This window comes from Planococcus citri, chromosome 5, assembly GCF_950023065.1.
Source record: "Planococcus citri chromosome 5, ihPlaCitr1.1, whole genome shotgun sequence".
Classification (NCBI taxonomy): Eukaryota; Metazoa; Arthropoda; class Insecta; order Hemiptera; family Pseudococcidae; genus Planococcus; species Planococcus citri.
Window position 1 is genome coordinate 3809619 of NC_088681.1, and position 21000 is coordinate 3830618.

Below are 21000 nucleotides of genomic sequence, written 5' to 3' on the forward strand. Positions count from 1 at the left end.
CTCCCCCTTCCATTCAAATAAAATTCCAGAAATTGTCTTGCTTTGCCTTTTTTACTATTTTTTAATCATAAAACAAAAATTTGGGGCCTTCCCTTTCTGAAAAATATTGAGGTAGTTTTGAAAAAATGGCTCGTACCTATTTTCATATTTTGAATTAAAAAATTTTCAAATTCCCACTTATTCTTCCCTTATTTTGGAAATTTCAATTTCTAAAAATTTTTACTCTAGTAATGATAAATTAGGGAGGGAAAATCTAAACATTTTAAATATTTTGAATTGAAAAAAAATCAAAATGCTTTTTAAAATAGGTAGTGAAAAAAATCTATTGTAATAATATTGATCATCTCCCCTTCCTTTGAAATAAAATATGAGAAATCGTCCTACTTTTATTACCCTATTTTTTAACATCACTAATTGGTGGGAAGTGTAAAGAGTAAAATGAGTGATTTATTGAAAATTAGTATGTACATGGTCTTGTTTTCAACGATCTTGAAAATATAATATTCGACAAAATATTACACGATTTCTGGCAACTTTTCAAAATTTTATCCTATTTAGGGGAGCGTAAGGGGGTTTTGAGGAATCGTTAGCAGAAAAACAGTTCATATTCGTACTCAGCGACTTTGAAAACATACAATTCAATATGTCACTCAACTTTTCAAAAATTTTCAAAATTTTGGAATTTTTTGGGGCAGTCAGGAGCTTTGTGGGGTTGGGGGCAAAAAATAATACCATATCCGTACTCAGCGACTTCGAAAACATACCATTCGATATATCACTCGACTTTTCGCGATTTTTCAAAATTTTGACCCCCTTTTTGGGGCACAGAGGGGCGTTGAGGGATTAGACCCAGAAAATAAGTTCATATTCGTATTAAGCGACCTCGAAAACATACTCTTCGATATATCGCACGTCCAGATTCGTTTTTCGAATACATGATTCAGTAGTGTGTTACTTGAAAAATCAAGCACCCCCCACCAACCCCCGGGGAGGGTTGAAGACCAATCAATGGTGGTTTGATTAGTAGTTGGGTGTGTAGACTTTGTAAACAAAAATTGAGCGAAAACGAATAATATTAAGATGGTAATTTTGATTAATTTACTGGACTTACATTTTTTTGAAACACCTACCCTTTCCACTCCTTTTTTTAGGCACCCCCTTGAGCGATGGGTATCGAGAGTAGTATCAAATTATCGAGAATTTGAAGGGGAACATTTTTTGTCATGGTAGTTTTTATCGTAAACCTAATATTTACGGAGTAAAACGCAAAAAACGCGAATCGCAACCGGTTTTAGCCCCCTAAAAAAGTTAGCTCCAGGGGTAGGAGGGTCGGTTTTTTTTGGTAGTTCAGGGGGTTCATCTGAACACATTCCCGAAGAAAAAATTGATGTGCCAATTTTTTCCTTTTCGCCTTCGCTTTTTTACCTTATTTTCCCGCTCTAATAGTAAAAATTCAGGAGCTGGCTGTAGCCTGGAAGGGGATAGATGCGGGTAGACCTAAATTGGACTTCATATCTACAATTTTTGGGTATTTTTTGGTAACTGGTTGCAAATCATTGAACCGGTTTCAAAAAATGCACATCACGTTTTTGTCTTCTTAATTAGTGTGTAGAATACATTGCGCCAATAAAAACCAGTTTGAATTTTTTTTGACCAAACCGGTTTTTCAATTTGTGGACACCCTGTGCATGGGCCTGAAATTTTCAAGGTCACATTTGAAAGCCCATGTTTTTACCTACTCAACGTCGCTTCATTCATCACGCTAGCTCTTTCCTCATAGAAATAAAAGCCACCGAGCACTACGTTTGTGGTATAATGTATATCAATGTAATAATGTATCAACTTACAAGTACCAAACTGTTTATTCTTAAAAATACCTACTGATATGTACAAACACAATATTAGAGCTTCATTATATACAAAACATGATTTGAAATAGGTAAGTAACTAATGACGAGTAAACAATTAAGTGCCTACCACGAGTTTCAGGATTATGGATAGCTATAATATTTCCATACGGGAGAAGCTTATTAAGTGCCCATTCTGATTCAGACTCCAAAAGTGGCCACTCCTTCTTCAACGTCCAACTTTGATTGGTTGCAGAGAACTGGTATAATTTATTAATAGACACGTAAAGCATTTCACCAGCTTCATTTTGGCTAACGATCGAATGTTCTTTGAATACACTATCGTAAATGTAGTACGGCAACAGACGAATATTTTTCCAAGTTCGCGTCTCCTCATCAAATATACATAAATCTCGATGAAACCGTGCAGCCAAACCGTAATTGTTCAAGAAAACCAACTCATGTATCACTCTATCATTTTCAGAATTATTGTACGATTCGTGGCGACGAGTCAAATTGGGCATATTAGGCACAGAAATCCATTCGATTTGCGACATATCACAAACTTGAACGCTATAAATGGTTGTAGTATCACTTCGTGAAGTCTCGTACATTCTGTACAATTTACTTCCGTCGCTTGCAAAAGCTATTCCAATTTTATGCGACACAGCGGCTGAAAACCGCTTCCAACGGTTAAATTCCAATGAATATTTCAGAACTTCGCCATCTTCGAAGCAGCAGTAAATTTCATTGCTGCAATTCAACAACGTGTATTTCAACTCGCCGCCGTATTTTAATTCATATTCTATTTTACAAAGTCGGCGATCCGAAGCTAAAGAGTAGAGCTTTTTCAAAGATAAACTGTAGATGTAAAAAAATGACGTTTTACGCAAAGTACAGAGTATGAACAAGTTATCGTTGACGATGGATGCTGCCATAGGATATCTCACGACGTAGCACATGGTAGAATTTATATCCGGGGTGTTTTGGCAAAGGTGAAATGACGCGATTTCATCCCAATCGGCGTTGAAAATTCTGAATGCTTTTCCCTTGTGCGATGTCACGAATGCCGGAAGATCTGTTTTTCGCGTATTCGTTTCATCCTCCGAAAATAATGCGAAAGGAAGTACTGAAGTTGAGGAAAGAACTTGCCATATCTTATTTTTGACAAAATCTTGCGTGCATTGCTTCAAATTCGAAGGATTTTCGATACGGTAATCGTCACAGTTTGCTATGCGGTTTCGACTTATTGCGAATGCGATTCGAGCTACGAGGCGATATCGATTTTCCACATCGTGTACGACCCATTTCGAGCAAATACCCAGCAGATCGCTCGGATCATTGAAACACAAATCATTCGACAATAGCATATTTTCCAAGCACTCGTAAGATATGGTACAAAACAATTTCACGTCCACCTCGGGCCACTGCATCATGTATTGTACTAGATAGATTGTATTTAGAACCTCGTGATACTGGAAATCTTCCAGAGAAAGAATCAAAACTTCTTTGACATCTGACAAACTCAATTTGTCGTACCGCCTTATCAAATGATCTATACATTTTTCGACTAATTTCTCAATTTTAAACATATTGCTCGCTTTCAACACTCTCACAAGGTTGCAGTCCTCCTTAAAATCTGTTTTATCGAAGTAAATGTAATCGATTATCAGTTGGAAAGTTTCTTGATCAACTTTATCAAACAAATATGCTTTATTTTCATCGGTCGAGTTGATCCCTTCGGGCAAGGCAATCGCCTTGAAAAGGTCTGCAAACTGTGCCAAGTTATCTATTTTAGGCCACGAGTCGACGATATATCTAGATAAAAAAAGTCGATTCAGATCTTTATAATCGGCCTGTAGGTGAATGAAATATAAAATTTCAGTAACATCTTCGGCATCGATGTCTTCGGAATTGGCCTTTATCCACTTAGAACAAGGATTCTTCAAATTGTCTATTTTTAAAACATGGACAGACTTGAATAAACGAACGATAACGTCACAAGTAGGTTCGACTTTTCCCAAGTACATACATGTGATTAACTATCATGTCGAATGTGGCTGAATCAATTTCATCTAGCGAATATATTTTATCTTTACTCGGAGGGCTTGGTGGTATTCCTTTGCATTGAGCAGCCAACTCGGAGTGCTCTTTAGAAAAGAGGTCCTCGAAATACACAGACTCCGATTTCAACACAGATCGATGAAGTTTGTAAAATTTTTCACCAGCTTGGACTGTGATATCGTAAAAGTTGCTATTCTTCAAGAACGATTCCAACTTCGGTTCTCGACTGAATAAGATGCGACAGTCTTCACCGGAATCAGAGGCACATAAATTTTCATTATCATTACATTCATCGCGTGCACATGTCGTCTCCACAGGCTCAGAATTGACTGAAAAAAAAAAATATATCAATATTAGATTGGAATTTAACAACATATTTCTATAACCAAACTTATAATCATACTTAAGCACACCTTATAAGAGCCGTATGTACCTGAACGGGATAAAAAATTACCGACCAGAAGAAGGCAATCAAAGGGAATCAATAGAGGACTCCTAAATACACTACCACTGCCAGCCAAAAAGAGCCTTTCAGTTTAAATTTTGACGAAACTCATCCAAAATGTTCATCTCGAAAAAATATCTGAGTCGACCCCCCCCCCTCCGTACAGCTCGAAGAATGTGCCCATACTTGCTCAAAATTTGAAATCGTTCTCCGGAGGGGATGCTCCAAAAATTTCGAAACTTTCGCGGAAAATAGTCACATTTATGTAGGTCTAGGTATGTGTGTTGAAATGTTTTTCAAAAAAAAAAAAAAAAAAAAAATTGTAGAAAAAAAGCTAGGGGGTACTGTAAGGTGGCATTATGGCCTCACTGTCCTCTCAGTGCATCTTATAACGATTCTTAAGTTGTACTAAGTACAGGTAGGCAACCTGCAAGGAAATTACTTTTAGGCCAGTGAGATAATTCAAATAAGAAGTCTCTTTTAGTAGGATTTGTGTATTCGGCACATACAAAAACCTCCGATGTACCTAGTCTTTGTACTGGTCTCGGAAACGTACCTTGTTTGATAATGCATCTAAAACGGCGATTAATCTCGTTGCCTCAGTGGTGTAGTGGAATGCACGCTGGACCGGCAATCCGGAGGGCCTGGGTTCGATTCCCAGGCTGGGCACGAATTTTTCGTACGTTAGATGCATTAGAAAACAGGTCAATTATAGGTCAGTAAAAGAAAAGAGACTTCTTATTTGAATTCTTAAGTTGGGGAAGATCCTATAGGACTTGGTAAATCCATCCTTTAGGTCTTGACAAATTAGGGATCGTTTGATTTATTATGGTAAAGTGTAGGTACTTGCAAATTCGAATATTATCGAATACCAGCAGGGTGGTCTGGATAATATTCCATCACACCAGGGGGTCCGCGCCAATATTATTATATGGGCGGAGAATTCGCATAATTACATCATTCTATTTTATGATTGGTTAGTATATTTCCCCCATCTTTTGGTAAAAGTAGCGCGAGCCTATCAGCTTTCGAGATCGATTTAGGAACTTTTAGGTGCTTTAGGTACATATAACTTAAGCTAGGTTCGATCACGAAATCACTTCTTGTTCATTTGTCAAGTCGTAGATACGTGAGTGTAGTATAGACCAATACTTAGGCGATCTATGAATCGGTGGACTTGAGCATTTGGTCCGTTTTCCTTCGACTTAATCGTTTGAAAACGTATTCCTTTTCCCAGTCTACCCTTTTTAGGGTTCGGTTAATTAGTATCTTCATTGGTGAATCCGAGGCTTAATAAAGCAATCAACCACATCATCTTAGTTGCCCTGTTGTGGAATTGTGTAAGGTGCACCGGGGCAAGTCAGAATGATTTTTCGCAATTTCAACTTTGACCAGCTGTTACTCCCCTTCTAATGAACCAATATGGATCAAATTTATTATGTAGGTTCCCATAAGGGTTCTTAGCATATGGTAAAAATTTGAGCGCGATTGACACAGTAGCTTGCGCTCAGTGGAATAAAATATAAACTGTCCTGACTTACCCCAATTGGGGGAAGTCAGAACAGGCTAAACTTTGCAAAGACGTAGATCACAAACCGAGCGTCCTAGAAAAATTGCATAGAAACAAAATTGTAGAGAATTTAATTCTCTTTGAGATCACTCTCATCAGATTTTCACTAGGACGCACGGTTCGTCCGCTATATGCGAAAAACTAAGAAATAGAAAGTCTGTATTTTGGACCAAATTCAAAATAAGTTCAAAACAACAACAAAATACAATTGAACCAAAGACATCTAAAATGAAACTGAATCGCGAAAATTTTTATGCCGTGATGAAGTAGGGGTAGTACCCTCAAGTCACCTTTAGTGGCATTTCGCCAGATATGAACCTCTAGGCGCTAGAGCAAGTTTTCTAACTTACCCCGAATTCCAACTTCCCCCAGTGCACCTTAGTTAAGTACTCTTTGGTGAATCTAACATGATTAGGCGGTCGAGCATAGTGTCTCTGTTCTAATTACGCTTTCTGGTAAATTCGTAAATTGGTGAATGTATATATTTGAAGAAAACCTTATAATTAAGAGAATGTAATTTGTTACACCGATTACATTGGAGAAACTAACAAATGTGTTATTATTCCGCGAAAGTGGACCTAATTTATACATTGGTTGGTATTTATGTTGACGTATCCGACAATATAGTAATAGCTGCAGAGCTAGCAAGGGGTAAGTGCAAATAGTTCCTTCTTGATATTACAAAGAGCCGTATAAGGCTACTGGTAATCTTTCACTCGCTAAGGAATATTTCTCATCCTCATTACTATTACCATATGTGCTCGAATACAGTCTAACAGTACCCTCTGCGAAATTTTTTCAGAAATTTAGTTACACTCCAAGGACGGTATAACATATATTTTTTATGCAGCTCAAAAATCGGTGCAACATCTCAAAAAAATAAAAATCTTTCAAAAAACGGTTTTTTATCATTTTTTGCTGTGCTTAGATTTTCAAAGTCATAATTTTTTGGAAAAAATTAAATTTCAAGCAAAGTGGCCAGTGGGCTACATAAAGAGACACGCAGGCATGAAATCCACTATTTCCTCGTAAATTTTTTTTTAGTGATTTTAGTTACTGAAAAACAGCAAAAAAGTGACCAAAAATTTGAGAAATGAGAGCAAATAAGTATGTAAGTGCTTATATATTTATTATGTTGATCGGGGAGCCCGCATAAGGATTTATTGCGCCCCCTCCCCCGTATATCCTACGGGACAACTTTTTTCCTCAAAGGGGGAGTCCTAAGAAACATTTCTAGTCCTTGTCCTCAAAAAAAAAGTGGCCCTAATACTTACAATGGCGGCCACTTTGATTGACAGGTCAGCCAAAATCGCGGATATTTCGTTCCAACATGGGACTGGCACGAAATTTGTTATACCATACAGAGGTAGATCGAAAGATCAGGCAAAAATTTCACCTGTCATAATTTCAAGTCATAAAAAGCCTTTTTCGATTCTTGGTGAATTTTTGAAAATCAAATTTCGGCCAAAAATGAGGGAAAAAATCAAAATTTTACCAAATTGACCAAGAAAAGGTGAAATTTGGGATATACCCTATTTTCGACATGCCAAATCGATTGGAAACTGTTTCAACGCGTTTTGAGCAGTTCTGGAGCCTCCAGCAGATTTTTGAAACTCGAAATTCCTACAAAATTTCATCAAAATATGGAGTTGGAAAGCTGAAATTCATTCTGCAAACTAGTTTCAATACGTTAAGAAGTCGACTGTAGGTGGATTTCAAGTCATTTTGGAGCCTAGTTGCCTACAGCGACTTCTTGAAAATTACTGGAGCCTCCAGTAGATTTTTGAAACTCGAAATGAAATTTCCCAAAATTTCATCAAAATGGAGATGGAAAGCCGAAATTCATTCCGCAAACTAATTTCGATACGCCACGAAGTCGACTGCAGGTGGATTTCAAGTCGTTTTGGAGCCTCCAGCGACATTTTGAAAATTACTGGAGCCTCCAGTAATTTTTGAAACTTGAAATTTCCCACAATTTTATCAAATGGAAAGCCGAAATTCATTCTGTAAACTAATTTCAATACGCTACCTTTTTGAAAGGTTGTATGGAGTTTTTTTTTGGAAAATTGAGGTTTCCAAAAAGTAGCTGGAAGCTTCAAAACAATTTTGAAACCACCATGCAGTCGACTTCATATGGTATTGAAATCACTTGCTAACTCCATTTGATAAAATGTTGTGGGAATTTCATGTTTCAAAAATCTGGCGACTCCAGTAATTTTCAAAAAGTAGCTAAAGGCTCCAAAACGACTTGAAATCCACCTGCAGCCGACTTTGTAGCGTATTGAAATTAGTTAGCCGAATGAATTTCAGCTTTTCATCTCCATTTGATAAAATTTCGGGAGATTTCTAGTCTCAAAAATCTGCTGGAGGCTCCAGAACTGTTCAAAACGGGTTGAAACAGTTTCCAATCGATTTGGTGTGTCAAAATAGGGTAAGTATATCCCAAATTTCAGCTTTCTTGGTCAATTTGGTAGGATTTGGATTTTTCCCCTCATTTTTGGCCTAAATTTGATACCTAGGTACCTATTCAAAAATTCGCCAAAAATCGAAAAAGGCACTTTAGCTCTTGAAATTTTGACATGGTATTGGTGTTCGATGGTGTTACAATACCAATCATAGAGGTTTCAAGGTCAAACATTTTAATAAATTTTCAAAACAAATTTTCAATTTCAACTGGACAAATTGATTTTTCGATTTTTGGCGAAAGTTTGAAAATTCAAATTTCACCTTTCTTGGTCAATTTGGTAACATTTTGATTTTTTCCCTCAGTTTTGGCCTAAATTTGATTTTCAAAAATTCACCAAAAATCGAAAAACGCACTTTAACACTTGAAATTCTCACAGGTGATAAATTTTTGCCTAATCTATTTTACACGACAAATTTTTAAAAAAAGTGACCAAGTAAGTAACTTTTTTGGCCAGTATTGCCGAAATAGTGACAAATGTGACTTGCAAGTGAGATTAGTGACTAAGTAAGTCACTTTTTAAGTGACCGAATTTGATGCCTGGACACGCGAAAACGACAATTTTTCATTTTTGAGCCTCAAACGTAGGTAGAAACAATAGTCCAGTGGCCGTCAGGTTAGAATATGTTGTCAATTTTACGATTTGAGCAAGCGGAAAGGACTCCATTCTCTCTCCCTTTTCGTGACTCATAAGTATTTCCCTTCTAAGGGCAATTCTGAAGCTTAAATTTTTTCGGTGTCACTTTAAAGTAAAAATGAAGGTCTCCGATGAATTCAGCCGAGATCCGTTGACCTTTTTTTCCAAGATCTTCTCATAGAACGCATACTTTACGTACCTAGTCGTATTAATTTGCATTTATTCGAAATAAAAAAGTTCTTTAATGTTGAATAGAATTTCACTGTTTTCTCATAAATTTGAATTTTGAAAAATTCAATGATCGAAAAATAGTTTTAGCACCTGGAATTTTCACTGGTAGTATGCTTTGGAGTCCTCTACAGATTCCCTTTTAGTTTTATCAAGTACAAAAATTTTTATGTCACTTGGAATACTTTCTTGTCATGGTGAAGGTGAAAAATAATAATTAGTTTGATTTGCTTTATTAATCAAACCGCACTGAAGCAACAACGAAAAAATTTCACAACTGAATCAGACTATAGGCCAACTTATTCCATTATTCATGATATAAAATATGTTACTTACCAGCTTCTGGGCAGCGGATTTCCCCACAATACATCATCAATTTGTGAATGTACGTTGAAATTGAATTTTGGTTCAGATGCTCTTTGTTGGAGGACAATTCTAAGTTGAAATCTTGATGAGAAATCTTATTTGAAATTTGAAATCTGAATCTAGCAGCATTCACAAGATTCAAAGCAAGGTGCAATCGATTTTCCATATCGTGACAGATCCATCTAGCGCACAATTTACTAACCGTTCTGAATTGAGTAATATAACTCGACGCTTCTCTGTTGGAAATAATTTTGACGATGTGATCAAACTTGATCGATAAAATTTCATCACGATCTTGCAGCTTTTCCAAATGTCCGGACAGATGTTGAAAAACAATCGGTAATAAATACTCGTATTTTGCGTCATCCGCAATGAAATAATTCAACTTGAAAATATCCTTATGCAAGGGTTTACTCCAGCCCAACTGTCCATTTGCGAGAGATTTATACGTTTCCGGATCGATATCCATCTGAAGATAATCCATAGCCATCAACAAGGATACAAAATTATCGGAATTAACAACAGATTTCAATTCTTCGCCATAAATCATGTCAACAACGGCGGAAAATGTATCGGTGTCCATCAATGGGAGTTCTACCAAGTCGCTGTTTTTATCGCTGTAATCTTCGGTGAATAATTTTTCAAAATATTTCGACTTTAGAGCTAGTTGCAGCCGGTCGAGGTAGTAAATATCTTCGTCGACTTTGACCATAACGTCTTTGTACTGACTTCTGATCAAGTTCTTTTGCTTATGTTGATCAGCTGCTGCTTCGATCGATTCTGCGGCGTTCATGATTGGCGATTTTTTACTTCTGAAAAATGAAACAAAAAGTTTTCTAAGTGAAATGCGATCATATCATTTTCAAAATGAAAAAACATGTCAGTTTTTTTAATTTTAACTGAAATTTAGTACGCGAGTACGCAGTTTAAAAGTAGTCTTCAATACAAGGATGCATGTGAGGTACTCCGTTTACAGCACGGTTCGTGCTGTCAGGGGAGGGGGAATGGGGGTGAGTCTGAAATACACATACCTATTTTCTGATTTTTCGCTTCTCCGCTAGATTTTTCCCACTTTTTACCTCAGATCTACCACCCTCCCCCCATCATTCACCCATCGATTTTTCCAGCCATTTGGCCAGATTTGGTTCGAACAAAACAAATTTTGGAAGGGAAGTTGAACACAAAATGTTGAACGATTTAAAATTTTCAAAAAATTCAATTTTTCTATTCATTTGGTTGTGTTTCCAAAATTTCTCAAATTAATTTTACATTTGATAGAGTGAGATCTGGCATAACTTGATAAGAGGGAAATTATCTGAATTCCTGTTTACGTGATTGAGTTAAGAAATATTCCCTTAGGTAGGGAATATTAACCTTGCCCAGGATAGCTCAATACTTGGAGAGGTTTCAGTCATACCATCTACCCTTCACAGCAATAATCTCTAATTACCAATAAAGCTCATACTATTTACACGAAAGTGATATGTTTATTGTTAATCAGAAATAATATTAAAAAATACACATCAAAAAGGTCATAGAGTATAAAATAACTATAGGGTCATTTTATAATAAATAAAAGCTCTGGCTTTCTATTTTACGATGTGGGTTAATGAATTAGACTATAATTAATATACTTTAATGGATAATAGGCGGTAATTACATACACTGTGAAACTGTACACAATTTCGGAATAAATGGTGACTTACTCACCAGGCTCACATACTGTCCATGTTTTCTGCCTCTTTCAGTGGCTGTCCCCAATAATAAACAGCATCGACAGAAATGTATTACTTACACGAGGTACCTTTTTGGACAAGAAGTATTTCCGATGGCTAGCAGGATCGGAAAATACCCAGAGTAGAACGCAATTAAATTCGATCGATTATTTAAATCACAAAGACGAGAAACATTTTAACCACTAAGAGTGGGCAATATCTGGATAAAAGGGGCTGAGTGTCCTACTAGGGGGACCTCATATGCCTACTTGCATCTACATAAATGCACTTTCTGACCAAGAACCAGCTTATGCATCGCCGAATCCGAGATCAAGTTCAGTTGGAAATGCAACTTACTGGAAAAATACAACTAGTTTGGCTCGTGGCCCTGTTGCTCTATTTATAGTCGTAGGTGCATCGTTCGATGCGCTTGCTGCGGATATCGATGACATTGAATTGTTATAAAAACATAGTAGTAGGAGTAGCGATGTAGTAGGAGTTATCACATTACCATACTTGCAGTTTAAGGGAGTTATTCTATTAATCCTCGCTAGGGTGATGATTAATTTAATCATCGCTAAGGCGATGAAGGCATATTTCCTCATATCATATTCTTGAAAATTTTTAAAAATTTGCTCTCAGAACAGAAACTGTAAAAAACTGATTGTTCGAAGCGCAAAATACTAACATCATTCTTGATGCAAATAGTAGTTGATTTTCATGGCTTCAACATTTTAGTTTTCAGGAAATTATAACATTTTCAAAAAATAATAGTACTACGGCTCGAGCAAAGCGAGGGCAAAAGCTCTTGAAAATTCTCTTTTTTCATGACAAAATTTCATTTTTTTAAAAAGAATCATAGTCGGGGAGCCCACTTAAGAATAAATTGCACCCCCCCCCCCCGGCAATCCTCTGGGACAACTTTTTTCTTAAAGGGTCAGTCCTAAGGAACATTTCTAGCTCTTATACTCAACAAAAAAAGTGGCTTTGCATACAAAATGGTGGCCATTTTGATTTGACAGGTCAGCCGAAATCGCAAATTTTGCGTTCCAAAATAGGACTTGCACAAAATTTTTCAAACTGTACAAAAGTAGATCGAAAGATCAAGCAAAAATTTATCACCTGTCAAAATTTCAAGTGCTAAAGTGCGTTTTTCGATTTTTGGTGAATTTTTGAAAATCAAATTTAGGCCAAAATTGAAGAGAAAAAATCAAAATTTTACCAAATTGACCAAGAAAGCTGAAATCTGAGATACACCCTATTTTAGACATGCCAAATCAATTGGAAACTGTTTCAAACCGTTTAGAGCGGTTCTGGAGCCTCCAGCAGATTTTTGAAAATCGAAATTCCCCCAGAATTTTATCAAATGGAGTTGGAAAGCCGAAATTAATTCTGCAAACTAAATTTCAATACGCTATGAAGTCTACTGCAGGGGGATTTCAAGTCGTTTCGGAGTCTCCGGCGACTTTTTGAAAATTCCTTAAGCCTCCATCAGATTTTTGAAAATTTAAATTCTCACAAAATTTCATCAAATATGGAGATGGAAAGCTGAAATTTACTCTACACTCCAATTTTAACACCCTCTGAAGACAACTTCAGGTAAGTTCAAAGCATTTTGGAGCCTCCAGCGACTTTTTGAAAATTACTGGAGCCTCCAGTAGATGTTTGAAACTTGAAATTCCCGCAACATTTTACCAAAATGGAGTTGGCAAGCTGAAATTTACTTCGCAAACTAATTTCAATACGATATGAAGTCGACTACATTGTGCTTTCAAATGGTTCTGAAGCTTCCAGCTACTTCTTGGAAATTTCAATTTTCCAAAAATACACCATACGACCTCTCAAAAAGTGGCTGGAGGCTCCAAAACGACTTGAAATTCACGAGAAGACGACTTCGTAGCGTATTAAAATTACTTTGCAGAATGAATTTTGACTTTCCATCTCCGTTTGATGAAATTTTCAGGAAATTTAAAGTTTCAAAAATCTACTGAAGGCTCCAGTAATTTTCAAAAATCGCTGGATCTCTGAAACGACTTGAAATACCCTGCAGTTGACTTCGTAACGTATTGAAATTAGTTTGCAGAATAAATTTCAGCTTTCCAACTCCATTTTGGTGAAATATTGTGGGAGTTTTGAGTTTCAAAAATCTGCTGGAGGCTCCAGAACAGCTCAAAACGGTTTGAAACAGTTTCCAATTGATTTGGCATGTCGAAAATAGGGTATATCCCAAATTTCAGCTTTCTTGGTCAATTTGGTAAAATTTTGATTTTTTTCCCCATTTTTGGCCTAAATTTGATTTTTAAAAATTCACCAAAAATCGAAAAACGCACTTTAGTTCTTGAAATTTTGACAGGTGATAAATTTTTGCTTGATCTTACGATCTATTTTTGTACAGTTTGAAAAATTTTGTGCAAGTCCTATGTTGGAACGCAAAATCTGCGATTTCGGCTGACCAGTCAATAAAAATGGCCGCCATTTTGTATGTAGGGCCACTTTTTTTTTTAGTACAAGGGCTAGAAATGTTCCTTAAGACTCACCCTTTAAGAAAAAAGTTGTCCCGGAGGATCGACGGGGGGGGGGTGCCATTTATCCTTAAGTGGGCTTCCCGACTATCAATTTTGGCAAAAATTAGAAATTCTTTAGGAATTTTCGGTGAAAATTAGGACTTTCTCTGGTATCGTATTTCAGCAATAGTTGTGGCTTTCTGGAAGTTTTGACTGAAATAAAGAGGCCTTATTTTGAGAAATATCAAGTAAAACAAGAATATTTTCTCGGTAAGAAGTCAATTTCTCTACTCTTCAAACTTTAGTCAGATAATTGAAAAGGAAAATCATTTAGCCTGAGCAAAGCGACGCCGAATGCTTTTGAAAATTTATAATTCAAGAATTTATTTCAAGAAGCTAAAAAGCTTTTTTCGAGTTTTGGTGAATTTTTGAAAATCAAATCGAAAGACCAAATTGAGAAAAACTCAATATGTATCTCATCAAATTGGCCAAGAAAGCTGAAATTTGGTTTGCACCCTTTAAATGTGCTAGATTTTTGGGAACCATCGAAAAAAAATCAATTATGTACAATGTACATATTTAAAAAGGCGTTCGAATCTTACATACACCGGATTACACTTCTTCATCTTGCTAACCTGCGGATAATTTTTTCGGGCTCGAACCATTTTGAAAATCGACGATTTTCAGACCCCCTCCTCTTCGGTCCAACAATGAAAATCTAAAATAGGTACCTCCTTTTATAGGCCTTTTGAACCCATACCTAGAAAAAGGTGACTGAATATTTTGTGCTTCAAAAAAGTCAGTTGGCTTGATTCTTTTTTCACCGATTGGACTGTTGAATATTGAAGTGAGAAATGAAAATATAAATATATTTGTATCACCATAAAGGTTTATTCTTAGCAATACTGACACGAACACAATATTAGAGCTAGATTATACAAAACATCGATTGAAATAGGTGCTAATGACGAGTAATCAAGTACCACGAATTTTAGGATTATGGATACCTATAATATTCCCATAAGGAAGAATTTTATCAAGTGATGGCCATGATTTAGACTTGAAAAGTGGCCACTCCTTCTTCAACATCCAAGTTTGATTCGGTGCAGAGAACTGGTATAATTTGTTAATAGTCATGTACACAATTTCATCGGCTTCATTTTGGCTAACGATCGAATATTCTTCGACTACACTATCGTAACTGTATGGCAAAGAACGAATAATTTTCCAAGTTCGCGTCTCCAGATCAAATATATATAAAAATCTTTGAAACAGTGCAACCAAACCATAACTGTTCAAGAAAACCAATTCACGTATCACTCTATACTTTTCAGATCTATTGTACGATTCGTGGTGACGAGTCAAATCGGGCATATTAGGCCCAGAAATCCACTGATTTTGCGACAAATCATAAACCTGGACGCTATTAGTTCAGTAGCAAAATGTATTTTTTAAGCAATAAACGGCAAATCATGATTCAGCTATGAAATTTGGTATGGTGAACAAGGACACCAAAAGGAAATTTTTGAGCCCGGCAGCCCATCGCCAAGTCCCATAGGAAGGGAAGGAGGGTAATTAGGGGGGGTGGGTTCAACCCCCATTTTTCAAAATGGGGCTATCGGCGCGATATTGGTATCAATTCCATATGATTGAACCCCGCTGAGTTCGAAAATACCATTACTTTCAAAATCTGAGGAAGAGGCATGCCTCAAATTTGAGATTTTCTGAGTAAAGTTTTTGCATTTTTCTCAAAAATACCCCAAAATTACAGTTTTTCAACCCTAGACGACACGCTGACCTTCCATCGGCATTTTTATGGTCATTTTCGGATTCTACAGGTCAATTACAATGCGAATCGACCATCAATACTTTCGCATATCTCTACCGCGAGTGCACAGAGGGGTCAAAAGGGGTTAAAAATTGACAGTTTTTTGGCATTTTCTTACAAAAATCACGGTTTTTGAACTGTGCACCGGATACAATTGGCGGAAGAAGGTTCTAATGGTGATTTTCGAATTATACAGATCATATACTATCGAATAAGGCTCAGAGGCACTTTTTACACCCCTCCTGGAAGATAGTAGAGGGGGTCAAATTTGACTCTCATCTTGCTTATGTTGAATTAATTTTAGAAATGTAATTAATATATAAGTATACATTTGCTTACCATCGTGATAATAATGTTTGTATCGATGTTTTTCGTACCGCCGGAGCCAAATTTTCAATTATTTTTTCGATTCCAGCCACAGGAGGGGGGAGCACCATATGAGGGGTGAGTCCATTTTTCATGAGAAATCGACATGTATATCAAAATGTAGGTTTTCGAGGGCGCTGATTTCAAAAATGCTATCGATTTTTCATTTTTGTGCAACCCAAGGGGATGATACTGCATTCAAGGGGTGGGGGATGAAATTTTTCACAAAAAATTGACTTGTATAAATCAAAATGTAGGTTTTCGAAGACGCTGATTTCAAAAATGCTATCAATTTTTCATTTGGGTCCAAGCCAAGGGGATGATACTGCGTTCAAGGGGTGGGGGATGGAATTTTTCACAAAAACTCAACTTGTATATCAAAATGTAGGTTTTCGAGAAAGAACATATTAAAAATTTGGGATGGCATTATGTCGTAAGTCGTTTTAAAAAAATTGAAAGTTTGTGAAAAATGCGATTTTTTGATTTGAAACATAAAAAAAAGTCTTGACTCGTGAAGTTGATCTATTTGACCTCTATTTCTATACAAGTTGAGTTTTTGTGAAAAATTCCATCCCCCACCCCTTGAACGCAGTATCATCGCCTTGGCTTGGACCCAAATGAAAAATTGATGGCATTTTTGAAATCAGCGTCTTCGAAAACCTACATTTTGATATACAAGTCGATTTTTTGTGAAAAATTTCATCCCCCACCCCTTGAATGCAGTATCATCCCCTTGGGTTGCACAAAAATGAAAAATCGATAGCATTTTTGAAATCAGCGCCCTCGAAAACCTACATTTTGATATACATGTCGATTTCTCATGAAAAATGGACCCACCCCTCATATGGTGCTCCCCCCTCCTGTGGCTGGAATCGAAAAAATAATTGAAAATTTGGCTCCGGCGGTACGAAAAACATCGATACAAACATTATTATCACGATGGTAAGCAAATGTATACTTATATATTAATTACATTTCTAAAATTAATTCAACATAAGCAAGATGAGAGTCAAATTTGACCCCCTCTACTATCTTCCAGGAGGGGTGTAAAAAGTGCCTCTGAGCCTTATTCGATAGTATATGATCTGTATAATTCGAAAATCACCATTAGAACCTTCTTCCGCCAATTGTATCCGGTGCACAGTTCAAAAACCGTGATTTTTGTAAGAAAATGCCAAAAAACTGTCAATTTTTAACCCCTTTTGACCCCTCTGTGCACTCGCGGTAGAGGTATGCGAAAGTATTGATGGTCGATTCGCATTGTAATTGACCTGTAGAATCCGAAAATGACCATAAAAATGCCGATGGAAGGTCAGCGTGTCGTCTAGGGTTGAAAAACTGTAATTTTGGGGTATTTTTGAGAAGAATGCAAAAACTTTACTCAGAAAATCTCAAATTTGAGGCATGCCTCTTCCTCAGATTTTGAAAGTAATGGTATTTTCGAACTCAGCGGGGTTCAATCATATGGAATTGATACCAATATCGCGCCGATAGCCCCATTTTGAAAAATGGGGGTTGAACCCACCCCCCCTAATTACCCTCCTTCCCTTCCTATGGGACTTGGCGATGGGCTGCCGGGCTCAAAAATTTCCTTTTGGTGTCCTTGTTCACCATATCAAATTTCATAGCTTTATCATGACTTGCCGCTTACTTACAGTTTGCCACTGAACTATATAGATAAACATATTCAAAGCTTCCAAAAATTCAGAGTGGAAAAATGAAAATGTTCATAAATTGTACCAATATTTTATCAATCACCAAAATTTGTCAGCATACATCTTACTTTATGGTAAGTAGGTATTTTGAAAACTTGTTGTCTTATTCTGAAAAATTGGTATTTTTTTCTGATATCAATTGGAAAGTTTTCAGTGGACACCCAAAAATCCTCTAGTTTCGTCCCTGGATGCTCAAAAAAAAATGTCATCTCATTAAATCAATAAAATGGCCATATCTAATTAGATTTAATTTAATGCAGTTATTTAACAGATTAAGTCATATGAAAACCAAAAATTTTTTGTTAAGGGGGGGGGGTGCAACTAAAAATTTGTCGACTGATATGAGAAAAAAATATGTACCAATTTTGCCGAATAAAACGAAAAATGAAAAAACAATATTCTGCAAGTTGACATTATAGGTAGATCTTCTCATAGCCTATCATGACTTATAAATAATTTTCGCTTTCCTAGTTCAGTAGTTATGGACGTTTAAATGGTTTGATTTTTTAAAAATGTGCTAAGTATGTTTTGTTTTGTTTCAGATTCAAATGTGTAACTATGTATAAGTGGCGTGGCACATCAGCGGAAGAAGTCTGGTGAGTGCATATTCTACGATTTTTATACATATAAATTTATCAGGGCGGTGGCTCTCCAAAATGGACTCAAAAAAATAAAAATTTGTAATAAGTTTTTAAATGTCAGCCTCATTTTAAGTTTATTCCTAGTTCATTATTTATCTCAGGCTACTCGTCTCTTAAGCCCTCTACATAATCAAAATTCTGGATGAATTTTTAATTTTTCAATGATTGATTCTGCTAATGATGCTTTTGTAAGAGCTGGCCTAAAAGTGTGAAACTTACTTGTGTAATGTGTATAAATTAAGACGGGGAAAAATGAATCCTGAAAGTGAGTACCTACCTATCAAGAAACATATTCGACTGAACTTGAACAATACCAAACAAAAAATGATTCTGTTCATATCAAACTTGGAGAACAGACGAACAGTTCGGTTTCAGTCAAGTAGGTATATTCTTAACGTTAAACCCCGTCATTAGCGAAAATGTAGACGAAAAATACTTTATATAATTTTTCAACATTCGTTGAAAAATATGTACTCGATTTCATAATAACGCCTATGAATAGCGCCTTAATACACAAGGACGGAAATATTACGTACGCACAGTTTGACACGACGATGATCAGCGAAACGACGCTTTAACGAGCCGAGCACCGTATATATAGTGAAACATCTCGCTACAAATCACACTTTGTAAATTTCGGTCGTAGAATATTTACCTAGGTGTTTTTTCCTCTGTTTTTTTTCTGCTGACAAAAGTTGAACTTGGTGTTAGAGACGCTTACTTGTCCTTTGTAGCGAAATTAGTCGCGACAAAAGAGAAAACAAGACGAGAACGAGAAAGAAATATCCTCGTATATAAAACCGCGATGCAGATGTGAAAGAAGCTGCTTATGTAAGAAGAAGAGAAAAAACTTATCCGCTATACCGCATCTGCAATAATGAATTCAATTCTTCAGCAAATTCAATTCTATACACGAAACAAAATTTAATTCAGTAGTGTACTGGTAATATTTTGTTATGAAAAAGGATGACGATGCGACGATGACGAAGGCGGTATATAGCTTGGTATGGTAGTTCTATGTTAGAAAAACTTTGCCAACGCGTTAAATTACATAAAACATTTTATTCATCAAGCGAAATTCCTAGCAAGTTCGTTCGTTATATTTCTTTGAAGATAATTTCGTCGGCAAATAAGAGCACATCTACAAAGAAGTGGGAATAACTTATTTGACGCCGTTTGAGGACGGCATTAAAATTTTTTTGCGCTCGTACGATGAGAGGCGAAAGTGTATCTTAAGTTATTACAGGTGGTTTGCATTTGACAGGTGTTGAGGGCAACCGTCTCAGATACTTGTTAGTCTACCACAATGCTAAATTAAAGCTAAAAGGTACCGACAAAAACTTGCTTAATGGCGTGGAACTAAATAGCTCGTACTTGGATAGTATGATGCCAGATTTATCGCGTAGGGTATACTATACTAAGTCGAATATTTTTTTCCCGTTTCTTTTTCGATTTTTTTCTCGTTCGTTTTGGTCTGGATGAGTTGGGTGAATTCGAAGTGCCTACATTTGTTGAAGAAGGTAGGGAGGAGGGGGGCTTTAAAGGGATCGAATTGAAAAAATAAACCAATATTTGGAGTCGGCGACATCGAGTTGATATAAATTTGTTACTTCACTTTTTGAAATTAATGAAATTGTTATATATGGGGAGGAAGGGGGAGTCCTTGAAATCATATTTTGATAATTATTTGTTTGTTAGGTACGAACAGATGAAAAACTGCCTTCATAATTTGTATTTGTGATTTTTCAAATTTTTAAAAAGGTAGCTGTCAGAAATCGAAAATATCTGCGTGAATAAATTTGCGAAGTTCAAACTTTTCCTCCCACCTTCACCACCCTCACTTTCTCTACCATTCACATTCCAACGTACCCGAAAAAAATTGTCGGAAAAATCTGATAGAAACCGGAGGATTTGACATTATTTGATGGTGTCAAAAGAATTGCCTACTCAGTTCGCCGTAAATACGATCAAAATCCAGCCATAAAATTCTGAAAAGCTGAAAGCTGAATTTTCAAGATAAGAGCTGAACTTTTCGTAACATTCGACCGGAAAAAATGTCAAAATGGGTTAAAATTTCACGATAAATTCAAGCGTTTCGACGAAAATGTTTTTCAAGTGTTTTTAAAAGAAATTTTAAGCCACAAATTGGATGATAATTTTCAAAATTATTGAAAGTGTCATATATTTTGAGCCCAAAATTTGATCATAATATTTGACAATTTTTAGAAAATTAAAGGAAAAAAATTCATGGAAAGGCGTAAAAATGGCGAAAAAATGATGAAGCAACAATATATTACTTTTGTAAAAATTTCCTTTCAATGGAAACCTTTTGAACTGGTCCTTCTCCGATTTGATCCCATCAGAAGGGCATGTCTTAAAACACTCGTAAGCTGTAACTAAAATTTTAAGACCTCAAGTTCATTTTTGTATTTTTGGTGAATTTTTGAAAAAAAAATGGAGGGGTCAAAAAAGAACTTTCGAACGTATAACTTTGGTCGGTGCTGATTGGACAATTTCTCTACTGTTCTAGATGGTTCACCTCTTAAGGTCATTTACCGGCCAGTATAGCTTCCCAAAGCCGTTGTCTGCCTGACTGACCTCTTAAGGTCA

The 21000-nt window shown here is 36.3% G+C and overlaps 1 protein-coding gene, 1 long non-coding RNA gene and 1 other non-coding gene across 4 annotated transcripts in view; 2 read left to right on the forward strand and 1 right to left on the reverse strand.

Annotated features, from left to right (window-relative positions):
* LOC135848503 (uncharacterized) overlaps positions 1-21000 on the forward strand; it is a 66468-nt gene that overhangs the window by 5800 nt on the left and 39668 nt on the right. The window lies entirely within an intron of this gene.
* Positions 3479-10428, reverse strand: LOC135847992 (uncharacterized). Its single transcript, XM_065367755.1, has 2 exons — positions 9592-10428; positions 3479-4240 (listed from the first exon to the last, which is right to left on the reverse strand). The coding sequence occupies exons 1-2, from the start codon at positions 10412-10414 to the stop codon at positions 3846-3848; spliced, it is 1218 nt and encodes a 405-aa protein (XP_065223827.1). The 5' UTR covers positions 10415-10428; the 3' UTR covers positions 3479-3845.
* Positions 4952-5026, forward strand: TRNAA-GGC (transfer RNA alanine (anticodon GGC)). The gene has a single exon. It is a non-coding gene; the product is annotated as a tRNA-Ala (tRNA).